At 40.6% G+C, this 27,902-nt stretch overlaps 1 protein-coding gene and 1 long non-coding RNA gene across 3 annotated transcripts in view; one reads left to right on the forward strand and one right to left on the reverse strand.

Annotated features, from left to right (window-relative positions):
• Nucleotides 1-27,902, forward strand: part of LOC148720868 (uncharacterized) — a 222,254-nt gene that overhangs the window by 41,567 nt on the left and 152,785 nt on the right. The window lies entirely within an intron of this gene.
• On the reverse strand, nt 8,677-26,562 carry LOC111338611 (uncharacterized). 2 transcript variants are annotated; one of them, XM_088737833.1, is made up of 13 exons: nt 26,412-26,562; nt 24,320-24,702; nt 22,271-22,349; nt 17,020-17,057; nt 16,336-16,474; nt 15,457-15,744; nt 14,954-15,179; nt 13,559-13,650; nt 13,096-13,230; nt 11,968-12,105; nt 11,034-11,372; nt 10,515-10,619; nt 8,677-9,919 (listed from the first exon to the last, which is right to left on the reverse strand). In XM_088737833.1, the coding sequence occupies exons 1-13, from the start codon at nt 26,434-26,436 to the stop codon at nt 9,144-9,146; spliced, it is 2,763 nt and encodes a 920-aa protein (XP_088593959.1). In that variant the 5' UTR covers nt 26,437-26,562; the 3' UTR covers nt 8,677-9,143. The 2 variants fall into 2 exon arrangements, with proteins under 2 accessions (XP_088593959.1, XP_088593958.1); XM_088737832.1 differs by having other exon boundaries at nt 11,034-11,474.

Consider the following 27,902-nt stretch of genomic DNA (forward strand, 5'->3'; position numbering starts at 1 on the left):
AGGTCCCTTAATTGGGTCTAGTAAACCTGGGATTCCAGTTTAAGCGCCGTGGCACGCATTACGGTGGAGTGGCATGCGTGAGAACCCGCCCTCCCTTCGTTTACACAGGTGCCTTAGAGCCTAGAGGGGCACATTCTCATGCATGCCACTCCTGCGCCCGTGATTTCCCGGAGTCACGCGTCTATTCCCGAGGTCCCTTGGGTCTAGTGAACCTGGGATTACAGTTTGAACGCCGTGGCATGCGTTACACCGGAGTGAGATGCGTAAGAACATGCCTCCCCCTTGGTTTGCACATGTGACTCTGAGCCTAAGGGGCACATTCTCCGCATGCCACTCCGGCGCCCGTGATTTACCGGAGTAGCGCGTCTATTCCCTAGGTCCCTTGGATCGACTGAACCTGGGATTCCAGTTTGAGCGCCGTGCCATGTGTTACAGCGGAGTGGCATGCGTGAAAGCATGACTACCCCCTTGGTTTGCACAGGTGCCTCAGAGCCTAGGGGGGCACATTCTCACGCATGCCACTCTGGCGCCCGTGATTTCCCGGAGTAGCGCGTCTATTCCCGAGGTCCCTTAATTGGGTCTAGTAAACCTGGGATTCCAGTTTAAGCGCCGTGGCATGCATTACGGTGGAGTGGCATGCGTGAGAACCCGCCCCCCCTTCGTTTACACAGGTGCCTTAGAGCCTAGAGGGGCACATTCTCATGTATGCCACTCCTGCGCCCGTGATTTCCCGGAGTCACGCGTCCATTCCCGAGGTCCCTTGGGTCTAGTGAACCTGGGATTACAGTTTGAACGCCGTGGCATGCGTTACACCGGAGTGAGATGCGTAAGAACATGCCTCCCCCTTGGTTTGCACATGTGACTCAGAGCCTAAGGGGCACATTCTCCGCATGCCACTCCGGCGCCCGTGATTTACCGGAGTAGCGCGTCTATTCCCTAGGTCCCTTGGATCTAGTGAACCTGGGATTCCAGTTTGAGCGCCGTGCCATGTGTTACAGCGGAGTGGCATGCGTGAAAGCATGACTACCCCCTTGGTTTGCACAGGTGCCTCAGAGCCTAGGGGGGCACATTCTCACGCATGCCACTCTGGCGCCCGTGATTTCCCGGAGTAGCGCGTCTATTCCCGAGGTCCCTTAATTGGGTCTAGTAAACCTGGGATTCCAGTTTAAGCGCCGTGGCATGCATTACGGTGGAGTGGCATGCGTGAGAACCCGCCCCCCCTTCGTTTACACAGGTGCCTTAGAGCCTAGAGGGGCACATTCTCATGTATGCCACTCCTGCGCCCGTGATTTCCCGGAGTCACGCGTCTATTCCCGAGGTCCCTTGGTCTAGTGAACCTGGGATTACAGTTTGAACGCCGTGGCATGCGTTACACCGGAGTGAGATGCGTAAGAACATGCCTCCCCCTTGGTTTGCACATGTGACTCAGAGCCTAAGGGGCACATTCTCCGCATGCCACTCCGGCGCCCGTGATTTACCGGAGTAGCGCGTCTATTCCCTAGGTCCCTTGGATCGACTGAACCTGGGATTCCAGTTTGAGCGCCGTGCCATGCGTTACAGCGGAGTGGCATGCGTGAAAACATGACTACCCCCTTGGTTTGCACAGGTGCCTCAGAGCCTAGGGGGGGCACATTCTCACGCATGCCACTCCGGTGCCCATTTTTTACTGGAGTAGCACGTCTATTCCCGCGGTCCCTTGGCTCTAGTGAGTCTGGGATTCTAGTTTAAGCGTCGTGGCATGCGTTACAGCGGAGTGGCATACGTGAGAACATGCCTCCCCCCTTGGTTTCCACAGGTTCCTCAGAGCCTAGTGGGGCACATTCTCACGGATGTCACTCCGGCGACAGTAATTTCCTTGAGTCGCGCGTCTATTCACGAGGTTCCTTAGGTCTAGTGAACCTGGGATTCCAGTTTAAGGGCCTTGGCATGCTTTATGGTGGATTGGCATGCGTGAGAAAATGCCTCCCCCTTTCCTTCGCACAGGTGCCTCAGAGACTAGTGGGGCACATTCTCACGCATGCCACTCCGGCGCCCGTTATTTCCCGGAGACGCACGTCTATTCCCAAAGTCCCTTGGGTCTAGTAAACCTGGGAATCCAATTTGGCCGCGTTGGCATGCGTTACGTAGAATTGGCATGCGTGAAAACGAGCCTCCACCCTTCGTTTGCACAGGTGCCTCAGAGTGCAGGAAGGCTCAATCGCACGCATGCCAGTCTTGCTCCCGATATTTTCCGGGATAGCGCGTCTATTCCCGAGATCCCCTGGGTCTAGTGAGCCTGGGATTACATTTTGGATCTCGTTGGCATGCGTTGCGTAGAAGTGGCATGCGTAAGAACAAGCCTCCACCCTTCGTTTGCACAGGCGCCTGAGAGTGCATGTGGACTCATTCGCACGCAAGCTACTTCCGTGCCCGTGATTTCCCGGAGTCACGCTTCTATTCCCGATATCCCTTGGGTTTAGTGAAACGGGGATTCAATTTTGGGTGCGTTGGCATGCGTTACGTAGAAGTGCCATGCGTGAGAACGAGCCTCCACCCTTCGTTTGCACAGGTGCATCAGAGTAGAGTGAAGCTCATTCGCACGCATGACACTCTGGCGCCCGATATTTCCCGGAGTCGCGTGTCTATTCCCGAGGTCCCTTGGTTCTAATGAACCTGGGATTCCATTTTGGGCACGTTGGCATGCGTTACGGAGAAGTGGCATGCGTGAGAACAAGCTTCAACCCTTCGTTTGCACACGTGCCTCAGAGTGCAGGGGGGCTCATTCGCACGCATGCCACTCCGGCGCGCGTGATTTCCCGAAGTCGCGCGACTATTCCCGAGGTTCTTTGGGTCTAGTGCACTTGGAATTCCATTTTGAGCGCGTTGGCATACTTCCCGTAGAAGTGTCATGCGTGAGAACAAGTCTCCATCCTTCGTTTGCACAGGTGCCTCAGAGTGCAGGGGGGCTTATTCGCACGCATGCCACTCCAGCGCCCGTATTACCCGGAGTCGTCCGTCTATTACCGAAGTCCCTTGGGTCTAGTGAACCTGGGATTCCATTTTGGGCTCGTTGGCATGCGTTACGTAGAAGTGGCATGCGTAGGAATCATCCTCCACCCTTCGTTTGCACAGGTGCCTCAGTGTGCAGGAGGGCTCATTCGCACACATGCCACTCCAGCTCCCGTGATTTGCTGGAGTCGCGTGTCTATTCCCGAGTTCCATTGTGTCTGGAGAACCTGGGATACTATTTTGGGCGCGTTGGCATACGTTACCTAGAAGTGGCATGCGTGAGTACAGGCTTCCAACATTAGTTTTCACAGGTGATTCAGAGTGCAGTGGGGCCCATCCGCACGCATACAACTCCGGCGCCCGTTACTACTCGGAGATGCGCGTTTATTCTCGAGGTCCCTAGGACGAGGTGAACCTGGGATTTTAATTTGGGCGCGTTCGCATGCTTTACCTAGAGATGGCATGCGTGAGTATAAGCTTCCATCCTTCATTTTCACAGGTGACTCAGAGTGCATTGGGGCCCATTTGAACGCATGCCACTCCAGCACCAATAGTTTCCCAGAGTTGAGCGTATACTCCCGAGATCCCTTGTGTCTGGTGAACCTGGGATTCCATTTTGGGCGCGTTGGCATGCGTTACCTAGAAGTGGGATGCGTGAGTAAAAGCTTCCAACCTTCATTTTCACAGGTGGCTCAAAGTGAAATGGGGCCCATTCGCACGCATGCCACTCCGGCGCCCATGATATCCCGGAGTTGAGCGTCTATTCCCGAAATTCCTTGTGTCTAGTGAGCCTGGGATTCCATTTTGGCCGCGTTGTCATGCGTTTCGTGGAAGTGGCATGCGTGAGTGCAAGCCTCACCCCTTGTTTCGCATAGGTGCCTCATAGTGCGCAGCTTCTCACTCTCACGCATGCCACTCCGGCGCCCCAGATTTCCCGGAGTTGCGCGTCTATTACCGAAGCCCGTTGTGTCTAGTGAACCTGGGATTCCATTTTGGCCGCGTTGGCATGCGTTTCGTGGAAGTGGCATGCGTGAGTGCAAGCCTCACCCCTTGTTTCGCATAGGTGCCTCATAGTGCGCAGCTTCTCACTCTCACGCATGCCACTCCGGCGCCCCAGATTTCCCGGAGTTGCGCGTCTATTCCCGAGGTCCCTTGGGTCTAGTGAACCTGGGATTCCATTTTGGCCGCGTTGGCATGCGTTTCGTGGAAGTGGCATGCGGGAGTGCAAGCCTCACCCCTTGTTTCGCACAGGTGCCTCATAGTGCACAGCTTCTCACTCTCACGCATGCCACTCCGGCGCCCCTGATTTCCCGGAGTTAGTTGCGCGTCTATTCCCGAGGTCCCTTGGGTCTAGTGAACCTGGGATTCCATTTTGGCCGCGTTGTCATGCGTTTCGTGGAAGTGGCATGCGTGAGTTCAAGCCTCACCCCTTGGTTTGCACTGGTGCCAAATAGTGCGGTGGGACTCACTCTCACTATCATTACATTTTTGTACTGCCTTGAATTGGGTCTCTTGCAGTTTGAAATCCTTCAAAAGAAAAACAAACAGAAAGGGGTCTTTTCGATTATATGAACACTAAAGATTGCTATAATGAGGTTTATGTGAGAAAATAGCTAAGTTAAACCAAACTGAACCAGTTGTGCATTATTGTTTGGAAACTTAGAAACTCTATATAGGTCTTTTTCTCTTTTAGAATTACAATGTTTCATTTTCCTTCTATTCTTTTCTCATGTAGTTTTGTCTTTAATTTCATTTTATTTCCAATGTAATTATATTAAATTAAGTAAAGTTTGAACCAAGAGCAGGCAGGCAGGCAGGCAGGCAGGCGTTACACCTACCACTTGCTCCCTGGTTGATAGCTCGCTTTCTTTCTTACCTGTACGTCCTTCCAAAAGTTCGTATCTGAAAGGAATATCTTGTAGATATATAGCAAAATAAAATAGAAGTAATGATCGTTTTTATTTTAATGCTGCCTGCCTGCCTGCCTGCCTGCCCGCCCCCTGCCTGCCTGCCTTATGATTGACATAACTGCCTTGCAGTTACGTCCATCTGCAGGGCAAATTCTCGAATTACTGAACAACTAACATTTTATTTTCATAATTTCACACCTTCAACACCCTTCCTTTCCCCTTATTACAAATTCTTATAAATGAACCCACTATTTCATTCAAAGGTTGCTATATAAATCTACTGTATGGCAATGTTACTTTCTGGTTCTTCCTGAGAACTATTATTCTTGGCAGAACAGGAAGCAACTTTTTGGTTAGCAAATTGTTTCATTCATCAAATCACTGAGTGAGGCATGGGCATGGGTTTACCAGATAATTTTTCAAGGAATCTTACTATGATTCAACCAAACAAAACTCTCCTGAAACCAACTAAACCACTATGGTTCCTGAACTCCCTTTCAGCATTAATCCTGAAGCAGAATTTTCCTTTTTGATGGCACCCCATGATGCATCCCATCCATCCCCCAAAACAATGCATTCCGTCTAGCTTTTGGTGAGTGCAGCTTCTCTCATGGGATCCATATGGAAATAACTAATTTCCAAAAATGAATGTTAACTTCCAGCGAAAGAGATATTATTTTCCAGCCTTTTAAATTTATTCATTTAGGATACATAGGTGTGCTTTGGCTTCGCATTGATAAAATTATTACCAAATTATTACCATTTACCTTCTTTAAATTTGAATCTTAGCTTATTATGTAAAATAGAGATAAATTATACTCAAAGAAATTAAGCTTGGAATGCATGTGTTTCCTTACCTACCAAGTACGTACTTACCAAGCAAGCAAATAAACATTTCATTTCCAAAAATAATACGTTCAACATTTCGACGACTTCATTTTACCGAAGTTGTTTTGAAATAGCTTCCTTACATTCCAGTTTGAAAGGCAAAATATATCCACGGAAGGTTTAGGGTGATGAAACGATCGAAAGGCTCGCCAACGACAACATCAACGCCACGCATGTGCAGACGTTTTTCATCCCTCTTGGTATCACTTATAGGGCGCTGGAATGATAATCTAACGATAAGAGTTCGAACTCCATCTGTTGCTTCCAACCGAGACCCCTTTTTTTTTCTTTTTTTTTTTTTCCTTTTTTTTTTAATTCTCCTTTTTAGATTTTAAGGCTCTTACCTTATTTCCTTTCTCAATAGACACTTCTTTGAACGAGAATCGAGATTTCATCTGTATTCAGCTGTATTTTATATCGATCCATCATGTACTTTGTTGCTTTGAAAAGTATCTGGTTTCTATTGCTTTCAAATCATGTGCTTTTCTGCTTTTTGGAAATACACTACCTACTTATCTCCTCTATATCTTTTTCATAGTACCGATATCAACGCTACTGATCCTAGGTTTCCCTTTTGCAATATTTGCATATTTTAAAGTGCATTCGCGAGCACCCGTAGGGCTTCTGTTATATAGTGAACACAAGTTAAGTCTAAAAGCAACTCGCTATTCCAATACAACACCTATCAACCCCCACTCTGCAATCCTCAAAACTCCCTTTGCCATGCTTATTTATTTGCGCATTAGACATAGACAGTTGCTTTTACACTTTCCACCTGGCCCCCGTCTTCTATCACTCCATTCTTTGAATGATACACAAGGCTTACGGACTTCCAGGCTTCATGATGCCCTTCCGTCACCAGGCGGCCCTAAATCAACCAAAACAACATCACTCCACCCTTTATTGCTTTCAAGCCGCCCGCCATTAGTAAAACTTCACTTCGCTACACTTTGGCGCTCAAATTTCACGTCACAACGGCTTTACGCGTCATCACCTACATGGTAAAGACTTGTTTCCATATCTCAAAGTGCCCTTGGACGTTAGGTGCCTGGGAATGAAATCAAATCAAAAATTAGAGCCGAACTACCAACGATTTACGACTCCGAACGTTCCCTGTTCTTGCTGTGCCCAAATTTTAAGTCTACTTCGTGTGTGTTTTGAGTCAAGAGATAACATCTGGCTTAGTAAACATCACATCCAGCATAGTTCTGTCGCTTAAGGTTTATTTCCGCAGATAAAAAAAAAATCAAAGACACTAAACCTCAAGGGCGGTTTCAGCTATGGAAACGAGTGGCTGCACCACTATTTGCTTTGTTTCCATAGCTCAAACCGCCCTTGTGCCCTTCCAAAATCGGTTTCCGCTTCCGGTATTGAAAAAATGTTTCGCGCTCTTTTTTCAAATTCACCAGAAAAGAATAATCTGAGGTCGTAGTTTCTTTAGTGGAGTATATTTGGGCAATGGCAAGCGATGCAGATGTTGCATATTATTTATTGGAAATTTTCGATGTACGTCTATTCAACAAGTCTGGCTACGTCTACAAATCTTAAAATGTCATGTGTTACATAACACTTACCTCTGAAAAAGTTCTGCCTACCGCTAGTTTATTCTGGGTTCTAAAAGCTTTTGTTTCAGTCTGTTTCTCATCGGAAATCTTGAAGTCCAAGCTACAAAAATATACTTTCTCACTAACACTAACAGCATCACTTGTGCCTATCATTTCTTTACTGACTGAAAACTCTCTCAGGAAGCCTATTTAAAAGTTTTTGAAAGTCAAATTAGAGTAGTTCTATGGTAACCGGAAGACTTAACTTAAAAAAAAGTGGAATGTTCAGCTTCCATTTTCAAAGCTTTCTTTTATTGCAGGTCTCGCATTTCCACGCCTTGTTACATTCTACAGACCAGGGTGGTATGACAAACACACTTAAGGTGCCAACAGTCATCTCATATCTAATTGGCCGAACAATAGCCTAGCATGTGCGTTCTAAAACTTTGTACATTTCTTAGCCATCCTTTGCAAAACAACAACGTGAACTCACCAAACTTTGCGTCGTCTGCGAAGCGAAACCGCAGCGGCAAATTATTCTAATTTACATTTGGAACTCAACGCTACTTTTATGCGTTATGTTGAGTTTGAGGTCTGGTGCCCTATGAGACGGTAAACACATGCAGCCATTTTCGAAATTCTAACTAAAAGTAGAAACTCATTTTTTTAATCGACGTCTTCCGTGGCGTTGCCGTCCTGACTGCTTAAAGTCCCCATTAGGGTCTTCAATGCTGTAAATTAAAATAAATTAGCACATTGGATTCAGAAATCTTCGGTTCACGGTTTGTTGCGGTAAATGTCTTTAGTAAAGCCAAAACATATAAAAATAGCAGTACTTGGAATAAATTAATTCTTCCATTTTTTATCAAATACACGAAGTTTATTTTCTCTAAGATTGTTATCTTAGTCGGCTAGCTCTTTCAACTGGTTGCCTAGCACGTGACCAATTTCTTCCTCGCCGGCTCGAGTTTCAAGACGTATCATTTCGCAAATGGCACAACCGGTTCGCACTAAATTGAAGTTTGAGTTACATTCAGAAAGGCATGCCGCTCCTATGGTGATTGAAAACTGTCCCAAAAGCTCCATTCTTTTCTGATTTACTTTTGAAATTTGAATCTTCTTCGAGCGACGGGAACTGAAAGTCAATTTGTTGTAGAAGCTGCCAACTTTCCTTCTGACAAAATGTTCGTCTGTGTCTGTGGTGAAATGCAAAAAACTCTACTCGTGTGATAACAGAAATCTTTCGTTCACGGCAACTGTAAAGAAAAGAACTCTTTAACCCCGTGTGTTTGTTAGCAGATCCATCTTAGTAAGATTAGAAAATAGAAGAAATCTAACGCCAACACTTTTTCGTTCTTTATACTTTTATTGAAATCATATACCCTCTCAAACGAACAACTTAACAATCGTTTACACTTATATTCCACTCTATATTTGCACAGAAACCATGTCTTCTGAGATCCCAGCAAATGATAGCAGCACAGAAACAACGCCTTCCGAGAACTTGGCAAATAATGAAATACATGATGTTACTAAAATAGCTTGTAGTGACCTTACCATGCAACCAAATGTTGCAAAAGCAAATCTACTAATTTGTCTGTTGACTGATGCATCAAATCATAATTTAAAAAGAGCTGGTTACTTTGGGATGTTAGTTTGTGCTTCAAAATGGTGGAAACTGGATCTCTGCAACTGTAGAATTTCAAAAATTTAAGGGGGAGCATGCCCCCGGACCCCCCAGTAAGGCAAGGCCCTTTGGGCCTTGCAGACCGATGCCCGCCTGTGAAATCCAGATGCCCTCCTGCTCCAAATTTTAATGAAACCCCTGATGTTGGGTTAACACTTCAGGCATTCGTTCTCGTCCTTGTACTGCGGCCAGATGGACTGGAGTACGTCCAAACCCATCTCCACGTTGGGCATCGCTTCCACGTTGTAATAATATTGCTGCAATTTGATGGTGACCATTCCCTACAGCCAAATGGAGAGGTGTCTGTCCACGGAGATCTGTAGCCTGGATATCAGCTCCACGCATTATCAAGGAGTCTACAATAGTATCCTGTCCACTCTCTGCAGCCAAATGAAGCGCAGTTTTCAGGGAGTTGTCTCGAGCACTTATTTCGCACCTATATCGGATTAAGAGTTTCACTGATCCCTCATTTCCTTCAAGCGAAGCTAAATGAAGGGGAGTCCGTCCTAAATCGTCTCTAGCCTTCAAAGCACTACCATGTTGGATTAACATTTCAAGCATTCGTTCTCGTCCTTCTACCACGGCCAGATGAACTGGAGTACGTCCAAACACATCTCCACTTTGGGCATCGCCTCCACGTTGTAATAACATTGCTGCAATTTGTTGGTGACCATTCCATACAGCCAAGTGAAGAGGTGTCTGTTGTTGGTAAGTCTTGGCGCTGACGTTACTTCCTAGTTTGGTCAAAACATCGGCGAGATCAACGAAACCAAATTTTGCTGCTACATGAAGAGGACTTTCCATGCGGAAATTAGGAGCATCCACATTAAACCCACACTTCAGCAGAAGTTTGGAAAACTGAGTGTATCCATTACCAACGGCCCAGTGAAGAATTTGACTCTCTGTTGAAAAACAAACAAAGAAAAGGTTTGTAACCGATAACATCACGGCAAAACTGACCAATAATTTCATACGAACTGGACTAAGAACAATCGATTCATAAGAACTATTCACTTGACTCTGATGAAGACTTCCGCTTGGGAATACATTCACCTGGGCGATTAGACTACACTATCATATTACTTACGCCCAGTTCAAACCATTTTCTGTAAACGGGTTTGCGCATGTTAAACTTGGTTGTATCTCAGAGCGCAAATATTTCCGATCACCTTGATGGCTTCCAAGTTGTAGCCTGGGCACTTGCCACAGAACGAACAGTTTAGGGTATTGTGAACGTTATAATAGTAATAGTTACTTGCAAAGTCATAATACTAATCGCACCATGCTCAACAATAACTGGACATGTCTTTGATACAAACGTCACTGTGATTCAATACGGGATTAAGTGACAATGATTCACCAAGGGAAAACAGTTTAACATTGTTTTAAACCACACCAAAAATCGCCCTTCGTATTCTTGAAGCATATTTCAATCACGAGGCCGAGCGCTACAAAGTAAATTAAAACTCAATGTTTATGAAGATTGAAGACACGTACCTCCAAGCTTGAGTCCTACTAATACTGTCACCAAAGCAGCAGTTAACAAAATGTATCTCATACGAGAGGTTGTCTTAAACCTCCGGTGGCCACGTTGTCGATGTTCTGTTATGGAGAAAGTGTTTCGATTTATTGAAAGTACTAGGACAAAAACTGTTATAACAGACAAACACCCTTATGACATTCACCATTCATCTCTCAACGAAGAATCGTAATATCGATATGTATATATAGGTTACATTGTTTACATACTGTAGTATGGGTTTAAATCAACACAAATCAACACCAGAAGTATTTCAAGTGAATGAACAACCCTGAGACAAATCCCAACCTATCATTTGACATTGTCTCAAACGTTGTTACTCTTATTGGCATTATCATTCATCGTCACTTCCACATCTCATTAATTGTCAATATAAACATCATCAAGATCATCCTCCTTGTCCTTTCACTGTTATTGTAGTTCATTTATTCACTTTAAATATCTTATCTAGCATTAAGATGAGGTGGAAATATTACTTTTTGACTTGGTCGTTTTCTCCTGACTTGAGGATTCTGATGTTGCACATTTTTGCCCAGGAACTTTGTAATCTTTCCTTTGAGTTCCTTTCTTCTGGCTCACTGATCCCATTTCTTCAGCCTGGTGGGAACACTTCTCTTGCTGCTCGGCAGATAAATCACCTTCTTTTCTGGACAGCCATTGAACGAAGCCATGCAGTAGAGGCAACTTTCTGTAAACTGGGAAGTTCACCACAGAGAATTTCCCATAGATACTTGGACTCTCAATGTTGTCCTGATCACTTCCCAACTGGGTTTTATCCTCAAAAGATTCCTCTGTGGCATTTTCTTTTAGAAACCCTACAGAAATCCCAAGAGGTCTGTCATGAAGCAATGACGCAGAGTCATCATTACCAGTTTCAATTGCTGCTTTCTCGCAGTCTTCACCTTCTGTGCGAGCCCCTTTTGATATAATAAAGTGAATTGTAACTGAGTGTGGTACCATAAAAAGGAGTATTATGGCTCAACAGCCAATCAAAAGATAGGAAATATCACATGGAGCAAATGAGAACTAAGAATGTAAGTAAGCGCACTGCTTTAAGTGAGGAAAAAAATGGTGAGTAACCATGTTGCGGTTGGTTTTAAGTTTTGCATTAGACAGGCTGAGATGATGGGTTCAGTTTTCAGGACCAGTCACAGAGCAAACTTACACCATAAGCAAAATGAGCAACATCCATGTAACATCAAGACATATTATCCAGCAAACACGTAATGAGAAAAGACTACTTTATCTGATGAAAAGTGTCTTATTAAAGTACCGCTAAAACACCAAATTCTCCCAACTAATTTACATTGAAAAGTATATATGAAACAGGTGAAAGAGTTCCAGATCATATTTTTGGAAGTTGAAGGTGTTAGTGAAAGTACTTTATCCAGTGACAGAAAGCTCACTCACCACTCTTTTCTTCTAAATCAGACCAGTCGCTAATAAGTTCAAGGGAATCACAAGGAGAAGTTTCAGCATCAGCAAAGGAAACACTTTGGTTATCATCTTTAGATTGCACTCTTGATGATTCTTTTTTATCATTAGGAACTGTTGCAGAAATTGAGGAATAAATCCATGTGATATCTATTTCAACATTCATAATTTTCATGTGTTTTTAATGACCGTCAATGCAATTTTTCACCGAATAGCAAAGGAATGTAAGGGAGGCAAAGGTACAAAATCTGAGTGACTCTACAAAAATCTAACCCCAAGCCTTCAGTTTTGCACTGATGCCACACCACTAAGTTGCAGAGAACTTGCAGTGAGTTAAGTGTATAGGCCATTAAAGTCCTGCATTCTGCTAGAATTGGCATTAAGTTTAATTGGTAGTTAGTGCTTAAAAGCATCCTGCATAATTCTGGGGTTCATCTATGTCATCTACATTAAAAGATGGTTCAACTGAGGGACTTAAGGATGGGGCTGCCATTTCTGTTGGATCTTCATCTTTTGTAAATGTCCGAGCATAAAGAAAAAGATCGATATTCAAATATCATTTTACCAAAGTGTAGGTGAATAATGGTGGATATTTAACGAGCCACTCACTGAGGTTAATAATTGTTTTAGTATATATCACACAGACACCAATTAGCTCAAGAAGTACTTGCTTAATAATCCACCTCCAAACAAGCTAATCAGTGCTCGCCAAGGTTATTCCTCAAGCTTGGCTATCAGGAAACTGCTCAAATCTCAGTGCAAACTCACAGAAAACAAATTGTCTCTCTTTGATGGACAGCAATCCCATTGGTCCTGCAATTTTTCTCACTCAACCAATCTGAATTTTCATAGTACGTCAAATGTATAACAATCCATGATACATGTATCATGCTCAACTTCATCCGATAATTGCCTCATGCATATAGGATACAGCTGTTCTTCACAAGTTCCATCCTTTTTAACAGATGATTCTACTAAATGAGACCTCAAAGTTGGAGTCATCCATTAAATGAGAAGCTGACGTTAAGTACCAAAGATAAACATAAAGTCTGTGTGAAAATAGTAGCAATGGGCTGAATAAAATTAATCGACATCGATCCTCACCTTCTGAAACAGCCCATTCAGAGTCAACTTCAAAAGATCCACACGAAGAGGGCTCTACATCAGCAAAGTAATCACTCAAGTTGCTGTCCTCAAGGGATGGCATGCCCCCAAAATCTCTTTCATCTCCAGACTCAGCTGCAGAAATAAAAGATCGATGCAAAACAGTTTAGTGAGAACTTGTTGTGTTTTTGTCTTAGAGTGAATATGAGCATTGATACAGTGAACATGCATCAGAATAAGTTGTATCAGAGCAGTACCAGGTTTTCCATTGCCTAATTGTTCAACAGACAGTATGATAATTTGTGTCAATAGAACTGATTACTGGTACTGGCAGATTTTGACCTATTATAGATAGCCATTGTGATCAGTAAGAAACTAAAAACCATGAGGAAAAATAACAATAACTTATACAATTGACCTTTCATGCATTTAAGTAACAACCATCCTTAAAAAGAATACTTACAGGGTTGTGTCTGCATTCTATCTACTGCTTGAAATAATTCGAACCAATCAATTGACTTAGACTGCACATCACTGCCATTTTCATTGGAAAACCTGCATGTTATAATTCAGAAAAAAAAAGTTATACTGATACCAATGACCATTTTCTAGTTCTTAAGATGAGTGCAAAATTATAGAAGCTGATTATTTAGAAATCAACCTCTCAATTCTCTTATCAATTTTTTTACTGCATCTGTGACCTTCCCTCAGTTACCAGTTAGAATAACTGATTTATTGTCATTATTAATAATGCACCATCCAGCTGATAAATTCCCATCATTTTTCTCATTACAATCCAACAAATATTGATATTCCCCAATTTTCAAACTTTATGTTCAATACGAAAAAATTTGCGCTTAACAGTTAGTTCAAAATGAGAAATATTGTGTAGTTGTAACAAGAAGAAACGGGTTTTTTTCTTCATAAAATCATATCAGAGAACACTGAAAAGGGAACTTCCCACACCATAAATGGTAAGCTGTTCATAGACATTTTTGCTGCATGTTGAAGAATTCTTGAGAAATAACAAACACAATAGCCTCCATTTGACACAATAACATGCTTGTATATTTGTCCTTGGACATAGGGTCTGCAGGCACTGTAGATATCTGTGAAAATTTTTGCACCAAGTAGAGGCTATTGTTATATATATTAACTGATTTTCCTTAGTTTTCTTGTCTAGCAAAAACCAGTTATGACTCTTGACAATAGTTCATCTCTATAGAACCCTCTGTGAAAAAGAGACTAATTCCACACATTCCATCACAACTTCCCTGGAGGACCCTGAAAACATCTCATCCTCACTCACTGATTTGCATGTTCAGTGGAGCGCGTAGTAAAAAAGTAGAATTAATTATCGTAATTACGAATTCGCCTCGACTACGCGCGGCGGGAAAATCAGGTCATATGACTTATAATTTGAAAGGAACAATTTATGCTGTAACATCATTCGAAGCTGGTCATCAACGGTCATAAAAACTCAAACATCAAGATAAAACATCAAGGGATCCGACTACGCAGAAACACAAATTGTAAGTTACGAAACCGTTTATCATTTCGACTAAGAATATTGTAGATAATAATGTATCCCGAAGTTATTTAATTTCAGTTGACTACGACGTAACCACGGATGTAACGAACTGTGTCTTACTTTAGTACAAATAAAACCTGACAACGTTGATCCCTGGTGGGCTAATCTTCAGAATAAGTAGCCCCTTCAACCATAGGGGCGCATCACTCACAACCCCCTTTATAGGCCTCCAGCCTTGTATCTTCACCTAGTTAATACAGGGACCTAGATGATATTGAGGTTAAGAACACCAGTTAACCTTGACAACTTATATCAAACTTAAGTTACCTTATGTTTACATCCTGTAGGTACTCAGCTAACTTGAAGTGTCCTTTGGCCCTTGCAACATCTTCTGGGAGAGGCAGTTCATTGTTGTAACTTCCAACCAAAATTTTTCCAGCTGACGTACTATAGATCATTTCTATAAACTGATGAGCATCTTCCTCAACAGCAATATAAACAAGTCTCAGAAGAACTTCAAGAGCTTGTGAATAGTTTGCTTGAATTGTAGAATCTGAACAAGTTGACAAATAGCATTTAGATGAAAATCAACAACAGCAATCTATTTCAGGCACAAATGAAAGGAGTCACAGACCTATGCAGGTGAGTGCAAAATTAAATGCTGTATGAGGTCACTTAAGCCAATGACTTTTGCTTAAAAAATCCTGGTTTACATGTATTGGAAATGTCAAACCATTCTCTTAATTGCTGTTTTGTAATTAAATAAAGAACTCATGGATCCCTTTTTAAGTTTTTTAGCGTAGACTAGCTGCATATATCTATAAACTTACCCTGAGTGAGGTTTTCTGCCACAGTGCTGTTGTTTTCACTCATTCCACCATCCTGGGAGTACATCATGTGAAAAAATGTTTTCTGCATGGAAGGATCTTTAACAAGCTTACTGAACCCTCTTAACAAGCTTGGCATCAAGTCAGAATTTTCAGAAAAGCTTTTTGGATTTTCAATGAGTGTCTCCATTGCTTCACGTCCTTCATCCACAAACACAAAGATGGTTTCTCCCAGGAACTCATTAGTTTCAGTTGTCACTCTCAAGACAACAGCACCCGGCTTTTTAGCAGCTAAAATATAATTGACACCCAAGACAAAATCAAAGTGCTAAAAATTAGGACACAATATTCACATATACAATTTTTTTGTTCATATGAGTTTATGAACAGAAAAATATGTCGATCCTTCTTCTTTAAAATGCCCTGACTCTTGTTTTGAATTAAATTCAAACAAAAACTCAAATTAGATATTAATAAATTGGATTGAAAATTGGGATCATGGGAATTTATCACCAGATATTCCCCAGTTTAAGGTGTAGTACGTCCTCACATGATGTATTTGTGGAGTTATCTTTCAAAACCTGCATTTAATAAATCACATATTAAATTATATATTCTTCCTATGATTTAAGTGTAAGGCTAACTAAACATCAATTCTTAGTCTGATTGCTTTTATTGGCTTAAGAGAGTTGCAAATCAAAGCAGTCCCTTAATTTTAGTTCAAATTATTATTAGAAAAGCTAAAAATTAAGAATAATTATAAAATGCCATTGACAAAATTTGTAATTTATAAGAATTCAAACACTTTAATTAGCAAATCTTGTAACAGTATTATGGTGGATTAATAGTTTCCAAGTTATCATCACTGCCCGGAAAACTTACCTGGCACAGTTAACTTGATGGTTTTGCTATTAATCTTTTCCCACTGTATGCTGACACCAACTTGAACAAATTCACATATGCCTGATTTTACACCTCTTGGCAACTTCCTCCCCAATGTTATTAGTACAGAAATTCCACCCTATGCGCAAAACAGTAAAGAAAAAAACATAAGCTCGACAACGTGACAATAAATTGGTTATTCAGCTAGCAATTTACAGAGCAATGTTTGACAATTAAATAGAGTTTGGCCTTCTTACTAAGCTAACCAGTTAAATCAATTAATAAGCCTTTTAACTTCAGTTCAGCCCAGCTTAAGTGCTATTAGTCTTGTCCTTGTGGATCTTAACCACCCTTGAGAACAGTATAAGAAGGTTTTCTGCACACATACTTTCCTTAAAGTGAACCTAATACTTACTTAATAGGTACTCAGCTAACTTATGGCCTTATTTTTTAAAAATAAATTAAATTTAATACAATTGCTCAGGTGTTTAAAGTGTTAAGTGCACTCTGATTGGCTGAGGAATATTGCATCATGTATCTTGCTATAATCACCTTGCACATTAAGTTTTAATAAGTGACACTTAGAAGAATTGATTCTGGTTCAGTCAGCATCCTTGATATAACGTTTGATGTTTTTAATTAAAACATGATGCATTATCAAACCAACAAATTGATACATTGTACCTTTGTAGGGCCAGATGAGGGGCAAATAGTTTCCACCACTACAATAACAGAAAATAAAATGCGTGATCTAGTTAAAATCATTATAATAGATAGGTATGTGAAGGTGTAGTCTGATCGTCCGGGTGAGTGTAGTCCTGAGAAGGAATGTTGTCGGTGGTAGTGACTGACGTTTCGACAACCTGTGCGGAAGTCATCATCAGAGTCAAGTGAATGATTGTTGTCAGTAGAATGTTCTTATTCCAGTTCGTGTGAAATGATCGGTTGGTTTTGCCGTGATGTTATTGGCTGTAAGACTCAAGTGACGTAAGTCGGTCGTGATTGGTCTGTTTCGATCTGTCGGTAAAGTTAGGTCGTTCTTTTTCGGTCGTTTGTGATGTTAATGTCGCGAATGAGTCGTTTGTATGGAGCGGGTAGTTGTTGACATCTGTTTAGGGGAGTCTGTTCTAAGTTAGTAAACCAGCTTTCCAGAGTCAGTCGTTGAAAATAGTCAGTGCTGTAGGTTAGGCATTGCGCAGAGTCCCAGTCAATGTTGTGGTTGGTAAGTCGATGGTGTTCAGCAATGTGATTGCTGACATCACCTTTCCTCGTCGCCCGTCTGTGTTCAGTCAGTCTTGTTGTGAGGTTTCTGCCAGTCTCACCGACGTAGGAGGCTTGGCAGTCGGAACAATTGATCTTATAAATCGTTCCCTGTCTGTTCCTCGGTTCGTCTTTGTCTTTAACGTTGGTTAGTAACTGACGTAGTGTGGTGATGGGTTTGTGGGCGACGCGGATATTGAAGGGTAGTAAGATGCGCGAGATGTTTTCAGACATGCCTTTTATGTACGGTATGGTTGCTGTAGTCGTAGGGGTTGCGGTGTCGTTTGTTTCGGTAGTGGTAGTGGGTCGGTGAGTGTTTCGTCGGATGAAGTCGTTGTTGTAGTTGTTCTTCGTAAAAACACGGTGAAGGTATTTGTTCTCGTCGGATAAGCTGTCTGTCGAGTCGCATACTAGTTGTGCGCGTCGTGTTAGAGTTCTGATAGTTGTGGCTTTGTGTGATGTAGGGTTGTAGGATGACTCGTCTAGTAATCTGTCGGTGTGTGTCGGTTTCCTGTAAACTGTCGTCCGTAATGAGTTGTCGTTGTAGCTTACCAGGCAGTCTAGAAAAGGAAGTTTGCCATTTTCTTCGACTTCTCTGGTAAACTGTATGTCAGTGTTTTGTTCATTAAGGTGGCGGTGGAATGCGTCAATTTCGTCGTGTCGAACGGCGGTGAAGGTGTCGTCGACGTAACGTAACCAAAGCGGTATCGTTTGTCGGCAAGTCGAAAGGGCGCGTTCCTCGATGTTCTGCATCACAATTTCTGCTATAACAACAGAAACTGGAGACCCCATGGCAGTGCCGTGTAACTGTTTGTAGTGTTTACCGTTGTACTGAAAGTAAGTAGACGTTAGGTAAATGTTTAGCAAGTCCATAATGTCGTCTGTCGGTAGCGGTAGTGGGTCGGTAGATTGTCGGATTGCAGTCTCAGTGCATTGTAATGCCAATTGAAGTGGAATACTTGTGAACAGTGATTTCACATTAAATGACACTAGTTTGTAGTCGTCAGGTATCTGAACAGTCTGTAGCGTTAATGAAGTCTTCAGTGGATTGTAGTTTATGTCTGGATTTGTCGGTTAGCGGTTGTAGTATTGTCGTCAGGTACTTGGATAGTTGGTATGTGGGAGAGCCACAGAAAGAAACAATAGGTCGCATCGGGAAACCAGGTTTGTGTAGTTTCGGCAAACCGTAGAGTTTCGGTGGCTGTGGTATCGAGCACCTCAGTCGATAGTACCGCTGGGTGTCAAAGGCGTTCGTTTTTTTGAGTGTCAGTAGTTTACTGTTGAGTTTACGTTGAAGTGAAGGAGTTGGGTCACGTTTGAGTTCTTCGTAGGTTCGTTTGTCGTTAACTAGTGCGTCCATTTTGTCGTGATAGTCAGTTTTGTCCATAACAACAGTAACTCGTCCTTTGTCGGCTGGTAGGATGACTATGTTCTCGTCGTTTCTCAGTCGTTTCAGTGCGCGTTGTTCGTCTTTAGTCAAGTTGCTGTCATTTAGTGACGTTGATTGTATAGTGGAGGCAATTCAAGGATAACATCAGAAGCAGAATTGTTTTTCTATGAGTTGTTTTTCTATGCAATGAGTCCAAATTTGGAACAGACATCCCCATTGAAGGAGTGATCGGAATATTTTAGGGCCTTCCTAAGGTTAAGCAGGCTTTATTCAGGCTTTTAAGCTTAAGAGAGGGTCTTCGTTTTCGTAGTAAAGCTGTCCAATTAAAAGTAAATTTTGATGGTTTCAATCCATTTAAATTAATCCTTAATTGGAATTAAAGAATAATAGCTTAACTAAGCAAAGTGCCCATGCAATTACAACTCTACTGACCATTGGCAGCTGCTATGTTATAAATTTATAAGTAAGAGGACTTCATATATGCATGCCAATGTCCAATTTTGGAGATAATTGGATTCAAAACATTTACGTGACAGCTTAATTGGACTTATTGGCCTTACAGCCTCATCCAATTTTGGCTCTCCTCTGATCATCTTTTCATCTGATCATTTCCAAATTAGACAGCATGTACTGGATATATATTACCCATACAAATTTCAATTAAACTAGCAGTCCTTAAATTTAGTAATTGTTCTTGGATTGATTGAGATTTTATAAATCAACTTTCTACTCATGCAGTTTCCGTCTGGAAGTAATTTACAGTAAAAACATCTCATCCCCCACCCATGCAACTCCCAAGTGACTTATAACGTAACCAAAGTAAAGCGCGTGTTCTGATTGGTCAATTTAGCGTCCCCATTTGCCCATGGGTGTACGCTGCTGACGTGAGCAAATGCAAAGACTATTTTTCCATGCGCGCTTGTTTATTCTGGCCATGTAAGATTTGTTAAATAAAAGGGAACTCTTTAGCTACAATATTGTATCAATGTTATGTTGTAAAACAAATGGTAAACACCACAGCATACACTATTGAGTTATGGATGCACTTGGGAGGTTTGCTAAGCACTCAAGAAGCTAGAGTCTCTCGGCTATTGCCTCGAGCAACTCTTACGCTTCTTTCGTGCTTAGCAACCTCCCACATGCATCCATAACTCAATAGTGTACTCTGTGGTCTTTACCATTTGTTAAAATTCACACTGTCAATACAGAGTTAATCCTGAATATGTACAATTCCACCAGAAGGGAGGATATGAAATTTTATTTACCTGTCCATGTCAGAAGTACATTTTTTACCACATATGACTCCAACTTAATTGTTTAATTAGATATAAAAACATAATTATTTTACATTTAAGGTAATCTTCAGTTGATTGACTTTCTTTCAAGGCTTACGGTCAAAAAAAGAAACTTATAGCTAGTACAGGTTTGAAAATACGAATGCATTATCGTATGATAGTACCATAATTTCCAGCCATTTACCCATGGGTAATTTGCGGGTCAACGGCTGGAAATTATGGTAAGTTAAGGGCAGAAAGATGGTAAAAATCTTATTTGTGGTAATTAATAAATATATAGTACAGTGGCCCACAACTGTCATGGTGAAAAGAAATTGCTCATGGCGAAATGAAATAGCTCATGGCAAAAAGAAATTACTCACCGCAAAAAGAAATTACTCACGGCAAAAAGAAATTACTCACGGCAAAAAGAAATTACTGCAAAAAGAAATTGCTCACAGTGAAAAGAAATTTAATTCTCACGGCGAAAAGAGATTATCGCGAAAAAGAAAACTTAAAAACGCCTGGGTGGGGATTGGTTTGGCTCGGATTCCATCATGGGTTGAGGTGCAGCACGCCATCTCGGAGCGCAATGTTTTGCAGCACCTGCGCACAGTGTTTGTTAGGTTTAAATGCATTTTTGTATATTTCATTTACTCATTACGTGGTAATGGTACCTGCTAATAGTTTTTTATAGCTTAAAACGCGTTTTAGTATATTTCGTTTACTAATTGTTACGTGATAATGGTACCTGCTAATAGTTTTTTTATGACGTTTTGTTTGCTGGTCAATACATTACATAATTTAGCTCGCTCCGTAGGGACTCTTTTCGTTTTGCTATGCGTGGTAGGTTTTAGGTTTCAGGTTTATGTGAGTGTATTGACAATGAGATAGTTGCAATCGGTTACGAGCTACGGCTATGTACCAAAGGTTTTCTTGCTACCATGCATGCTGTTGTCTCCTCTAGGAGCTAAACCAAAGTAAGTTCCTGCATGTACATTTATTTTAGGTTTATTTAATCTTAGTTTCGTCCCATAGTCGTTTCTTTGTTTCTAGCATTACATTCTTGCAGCTCATTATACTTAGGTAGTTGACTCGTCCTATTTCGTTTATAGTTCAAACCACGAAGTCACAAAGCTTTACCATCATAATTTCAAACTATCGGCATAGTAGTCATGCGTTGATTGTATTTACGTCTGCTGGATTAAACTTGGTTTTTGGCATTATACATTTGTTCAAATTCAGCTCTGACTCTATTTACCTTACACCAGTCAAGTTTTCCACAAATTAAGGTAACCTCCCAAGGTTACAGTGTTAATTTACGGAATGAAGACAAGTTTTGCTCTCAATGCAGCAAAGGTATGAGATTTGAACTCACTTGCAAAAACTACTTGTTTCTGGAAATCTGGTTTTGGCTTAAGTTTAGAATGCCTTCCATTCCTATACGTGAATGAGTGGCCATGGCCACTAATTTATGTATAGGAACGGACAGTGCACAAGCAAACATCCGTCTTTAAAGACCATCGTGCAAAAGTCTGTCTTTACATGCAATTAGTAAGTTCAAATCCCATACCTTTGCTGCATTGAGAGCAAAACTTGTCTTCATTCCATAAACACTGCCCGCAGGTGCTGCAAAACATCGTGCTCCAAGATGGCATGCTGCACCTCAACCCATGATGCAATTCAAGCCAACTTGAACCAATCCCCACCCAGGCGTTTTTGAGTTTTCTTATTCACCATGAGTAATTTCTTTTCACCATGAGTAATTTCTTTTCCCCATGAGTAATTTCTTTTTGCCGCGAGAAATTTCTTTTCGCCATGAGAAATTTCTTTTCATTGTGAGCAATTTCTTCTTGCAGTGAGCAGTTTCTTTTTGCTATGAGCAATTTCTTTTTGCCGTGTGCAATTTCTTTTCGCCTTGAGCGATTTCTTTTCACCATGACAGTTGTACCTGCCACTGTATAATACTAGAGCACCTCCCCCATCCATTTGGTTGGGACCAACACTATACCTTCTGAATCTGAGCTGGTTGGGTCAACTGCAGAATCCACGCAATCCATGCTCTCTTCTGAGGAAACACCATCAGTGCCCTGACAGAGAGAAAAACAGTAGTTATTACAAATAGTGCCTTAATTAACATCATCTTGACATAACATTTTAATTAATTAAATCAGTATGTATTATGATGGCACTATATACACTCCATACTTTAAGTCCCTATTAAGATGCTTAACAGTTGATAAATAATCATTATCACCATTAGTACAATAATATTTCCACAGAATGAAAATGCAAAAATTGCAAGTTAACACATCCCTTAACAGAATTAGCTTAGCACTTCTTTTAAATCATACTGCTGCTTAAACTCGAAGGTGTGCTATAAAAGGAGAGGTCGATCCCTTTAAGGTGCCTGGTAGACAAACAAAAGGAGCTAATGAGATGTTTACTTCCACCAGCATAGTGCCAATGATGTAACGTGCAAATCACCTACTTCGATTTCAAATTTACTGCCACAAGTTAAGACAGTTTCCATTGAGGAAAGAAAATGCAAATCTCAAAAATTCTTGTATTGTGATGAAAACATAAAACGATTTTGAGGAATGCGCCCGTTGTTCACTGCTTTGGATTTAAGCTATAGCTCAAGCTGACTTGACTCTTAGAGTTCTACATCACATGATGGTTGATTGACAAATGGTCCAGAGGTACCTAAGGCACCTCTCCTTTTATAGCACGCCTTCATATTTAAATAACAATAATTATCACATGACTATAAAATGGTTCAACTTTAGATCTATGTCTTAATTTCCTTAATTAATCATCAGCAGATATGTTGTGGATAGAGTGAAAAAGTTTCCTAAGAAACTGGTGCTGAGAAGGTTAGGTAACGTTGTTTTGTTTGTTATTTAACAATAAATCCTCATTCCCCTGGCTCCGCAGATAGCAGTGCTAATCAAGGCGAGCCAGGATAATCAGTGAAAGAAGAGGAAAATACACACAGTAAAAACTACAGAAAAATAAATAGATGGTAGATACAAAAACAAATTAAGTCTATGGAAACAATTAATATGTGATTAATTCAAGTTGACAGCGCATTATGTTGTGAGAGGTGAATGCATACTTAAGATAAAATGGATAAGGTAGGATGGGCGAGACAAAGGTGATAGCTACTAAGAGTATTTACTAACTTTAGAGATTATTGATTCTAAGTATTCGTAGGAGTCTTCTAATTCTAATATATTGAACAAGATGGTACAAATTTTCCTTTTAAAGATGAGTTTTGGTAGTGTTCAGAGCTAATAGTTGGTATCTCATTCCACAGTTTTGCATTGATTCTTGAAAACAATTTTTGTTCAATTTCAAGTTTTCATTTTTTAATGTAAAAGTTGTTGGAAACTGAAGATTGCATATTATATGAATGAATTTTTGCAGTAGGGATGAACAAATCCTTCAATTGTGAAGGAATAACATCATTATTTACATCATGCATTGTCTCAGCAAGCAATTTATAGTGAATAAAATATAAAGTGAATAGGTAGAGTCTTTGCACAAAGGAACAGAGGAATGGTGTGATCATACCTGTCAGCCAAACATATGAAACGGAGAGCACATTTTTGGAGGATCAAAAGCTTATTTAATTTAGTTTTGCCAGCTTGTCCCCATGCAATTAAACCGTATCGTAAATAAGGAACAACAAGGCAGTTGTATATAATAAGAAGAGTATGGAAGAGAACAAAATGCCTTATCTAAGACAGCAATCCAATGGTTTTGCTAAGTTTCAAGGTGGGGAGTATAACAAGATAATTTGGTTTTATCAACCAAGTTGGTAACCAAGTAATGGCAACCACAATGAGATTTTAAGGCTATACACTTCAAGCATAATTCCTTTTGTCAGAGTGAGACTGATGAAGGACCATTAATTAATGCTCCCTGGTAATTAAAGACAGATTGACCTGATTAAGGCTTATCATAGTAGACTGCTGGAATTTCAGACTTTAAATCCTTGATGAGGTTAATGTTTATTGAATAATAATCATCAATTCCTGATAGTAATTTTACGTACCTCTGCTGACCAAAAGCCACTAGTGTAATCTTTTCCGAACAAAGATTCAAAAATTTTGGAGGGCATCTGAAACTGCCTCTCAGCAACTTGGCCACCCTTCTTGAATACTTTGAACTCTTCATATTCTTTTGCTCCATCATCTTTATAAGAATAGATGAGAGCTCCATATAAAGTTTTTCTGGCATCTTTTGGGTCACATTCTGATGAGAGCTTGGGATTTTTCGGATTTTTCTTAGCTCTAAACTTATGGTACAGCCTTGGAGCAGTCAGCCAATTTATCCAGTATCGACCATTGTCATCCATGAACTTTGCATCCTCTCCCTCCAAAATAAGATCTTTGACAAAATCATAAACCCCTGGACCTCTTTTACCTCTCTGAAATCCTACAATCAAAATGTAGAAGACAGATTATGGATCTAAACACCCATCTTGCAATCACACTCATTACAAAAGGACTGTCACTTACACATTTACTAGCACATAGGGAAAAACATTCATTTTTAAAAAATTGTCAAAATTTACGCTGAGAATACACAATGTAGCTCACAACAAAACCCTAAAGAAGACATGACCAAGTCGGCAAAGTCAACTTCTTCAAATGACTGAATAAGCTGAGTACTATAACTTACAGACATCAACACAAAAAGGACATTTATGCTCTGGAGAGAGTTCAAATCCAGGTGTACCCTTGGCAAAAATGGCAAAGATCTGTCTTATCAGGAAAGATTGGATATTCTACGATGGCCTACCCTAGAGAAGCGAAGAGAGTATTTATCACTGGTGGAATGTTTTAAGACAGTTCATAGTTTAAATGGTCCAAATCCATCTTTGTTTACTTGTGCTAGTGCCTTTCGTCCTCTCTGCTCTAATCACTGTTACAAATTGAAAGTCAAATCAGCAAGATTAAATTGTTACAAGTACTCATTCTTTGCAAACATTTAAGACTAAAGTCAAGAATTATCTTTTTAAAGAATATTGTAAATAGTTTTTATAGTAAGTATTGTATATAGTTAAATTGCAACTTAATGTTCTTATATTTGTATATTCAACTTGATGTTTTTTTTTTTCCCTTAGGAAACAACCTTGATAGGGCTAACCTCTGGTGTCTCCCTTTCTTTCAAATTATTTATTCATGAGATTTGATTGATTAAAGTATTATCATTATCATTATTATGATTATTATATATTATTATTATTATTATTATTATCATTATCATTATCATTATCAATCATTATCATTATCATTATCATTATCATTATTATCATCATGATTATCATTATTATCATTATCATTATCAATCATTATCATTATCATTATTATCATTATTATCATTATTATTATTATTATTAACACTCCAAAAGACATAACCTGTTTGGCAGCACAAATTCCCTAGGAATAAAGAAGGAAGTGACAAATCCCCCCACTCCATCCCACCCCACCAAGCTAAAAAGCTTGCATGATGCAACTTACCAAGTGGAACTTACTAAATATTCCTCGTGAAATATAATTTAACTTGAAAAACAGTGCAACTCTGCTAGTAGAGATTTCCGGTTTATGATGAGGTAATTGGTCGATATTCTCGATCATTTCGTCGCAATTACATGACATTTAATTAAGGATCTTCGTTTGGCAACCGGAAATGGCAAGTTTCCACCGTCCAAGTAGAAGTAAGGGTACTTATTAAACTTTACTTAGATCCTACTAAAAGTAACTTCCACTCCGTGTAAGCTTTTCTTCTCTAAGGCTCAATTTTCCCTTGGGAATTACTTTTTTAGTTTTTGCTTGGAGAGGGTGCGAACTTCTCGAAAACGATCGAGAGGGTAAACGAGTGAAAAACAAACAATATTCACTGAGAAATGTTTCAGATCGATAGTTCCCTACTATATCTGCATGCGAAGCTACATCTTCATATCCCCAATCTATACTAATCAAAACTAAAAAATTATTAAAAAATTGGTTTGCGGGTGCATTGAAGTACTCATTCATCAACTTGTTAGGGTTCAACCTAAAGTGTTCTCCGAACTCTATCACAACATGGGCAAAGATTTTGAAGTCGGAAAAAAGAGCAAACATGTAGTAACTGCTCCTTACCAGTGTTGGTTTCTGCATTAGCCATTTCAGCTAATAAGGCTTGGACCTTAATTGACAAGTTCCGATCTTACTGAGATTACTTATCAGAGATCTCCAGATTCGAAACAACTCTTCTTACTAAACCCAGTTTTATTTATTCTCCCAGACGATCACTTTCAAGGATGGCAATTGGTTGATATTTTTGATATTCTGTTGTGATTGGCCGAGCGTACTGCTTTTGTCTAGGTCTGGATCTAAGTACTTAGACCCTTCCAAGTAAGTTGCTCTTTTTCTCCTTTAAAATTCCTTCCTTTCTGAAATGTGTCCATTTGACAAACTGGATTCTTAATACAAGATTATGGTTAAGTTGTACGAATCCTTCCTTTATTGAAGTTGAAAGAGACTTGGAACGCCTCTGCTCATAACACATCTCTGAATGACTCTCTAAATACTTTGTGGTTCTCTCTGAAGTTTCTACGTCATAGATTGGTCACGTGGTCTGAGGTATACAACAGTAGTGGTTTAGCAGCGAAGCCCAGACAATGGTTCACGTTCGTTGCGTCTGTAATTTACGGTGGCCCATAGGGGACATGACACATTTTTTTTATCGCGCGATAAATGATAGATTATCGCGCGATAAATGGAAATTATCGCGCGATAATTTTTATTATTATCGCGCAATAGTATTTATTATTATCGCGCGATAATATTTACTATCGCGCGATAATTTATCATTTATCACGTGATAAATGGAAACTTGTCAGGTCACGTAATCGGCTGTCATGCATGTTGTTTCCGTGGACGACAATGACTGCCACAGTTGAGGAGCTATGTTTTGAGGTCGATAGTTCGTTTTATTCATGTAAAAAGATCATTTAGCAGTACGTTGCAATACTACGACACATAGCTCTTTGAATCAGTATAGTAAACCTTGATTTTGCGAAGTCCGAGCCCGTGGAAATTTTGTATTATTTATTTATATTTTGTGATAACTTTTGATGATTGCATGACTTACACTGTCACGGTTGTGTTACACTAAAACCTTGAAATAAACTTTCATCAGTTTTCTCATCTTTCAGTCTATACTACATGCCCTCTAAATTTCTTTGTCTTTGCTCAAATATTCTGGAAGTTACGAAGGTGAAGGGGGTGGAATTCGCTTCACTCCGCGGTCTGAAAAGATTAAAAAAAAGCTCGGTCCGAATAAGGTCAAATTACTTCGTGCACACAAGTAGTTACACAATGCTCATAGGCTTTTAAAGTATCCTCTATTTCGCACAGAAATGTAAACACAGTAACTTTGACACCTATGTCACCAGAACTGTCGGTCCTCTTTTGCCAGAAAGGCCTCGCACACAAAGAGAGGGTGGCATTAGGGACACATGAGGCTAGGTTTTCGGGTGTGATTCATTCCCCTTCAAAAAGAACATCATACAAGAACTGAACCAATTGTTGTCGATGAGATAAATGAGATCCACGAAAAGGTTACGGGTTTCTAGAGCAGTTGAAGGC

This window comes from Stylophora pistillata, chromosome 11 (genome assembly GCF_964205215.1).
Source record: "Stylophora pistillata chromosome 11, jaStyPist1.2, whole genome shotgun sequence".
Lineage (NCBI taxonomy): Eukaryota > Metazoa > Cnidaria > Anthozoa > Scleractinia > Pocilloporidae > Stylophora > Stylophora pistillata.

Coding starts and splice junctions, on each gene's coding strand:
- LOC111338611 (XM_088737832.1), bottom strand. CDS start 26,436: ATGGCTAATGCAGAAACCAACACTG. Junction 24,703..26,411: donor TAATGCAGAAACCAACACTG/GTAAGGAGCAGT, acceptor TTTTGATTGTAG/GATTTCAGAGAGGTAAAAGA. Junction 10,620..11,033: donor GAAAACGACCAAGTCAAAAA/GTAATATTTCCA, acceptor TCTCCATAACAG/AACATCGACAACGTGGCCAC.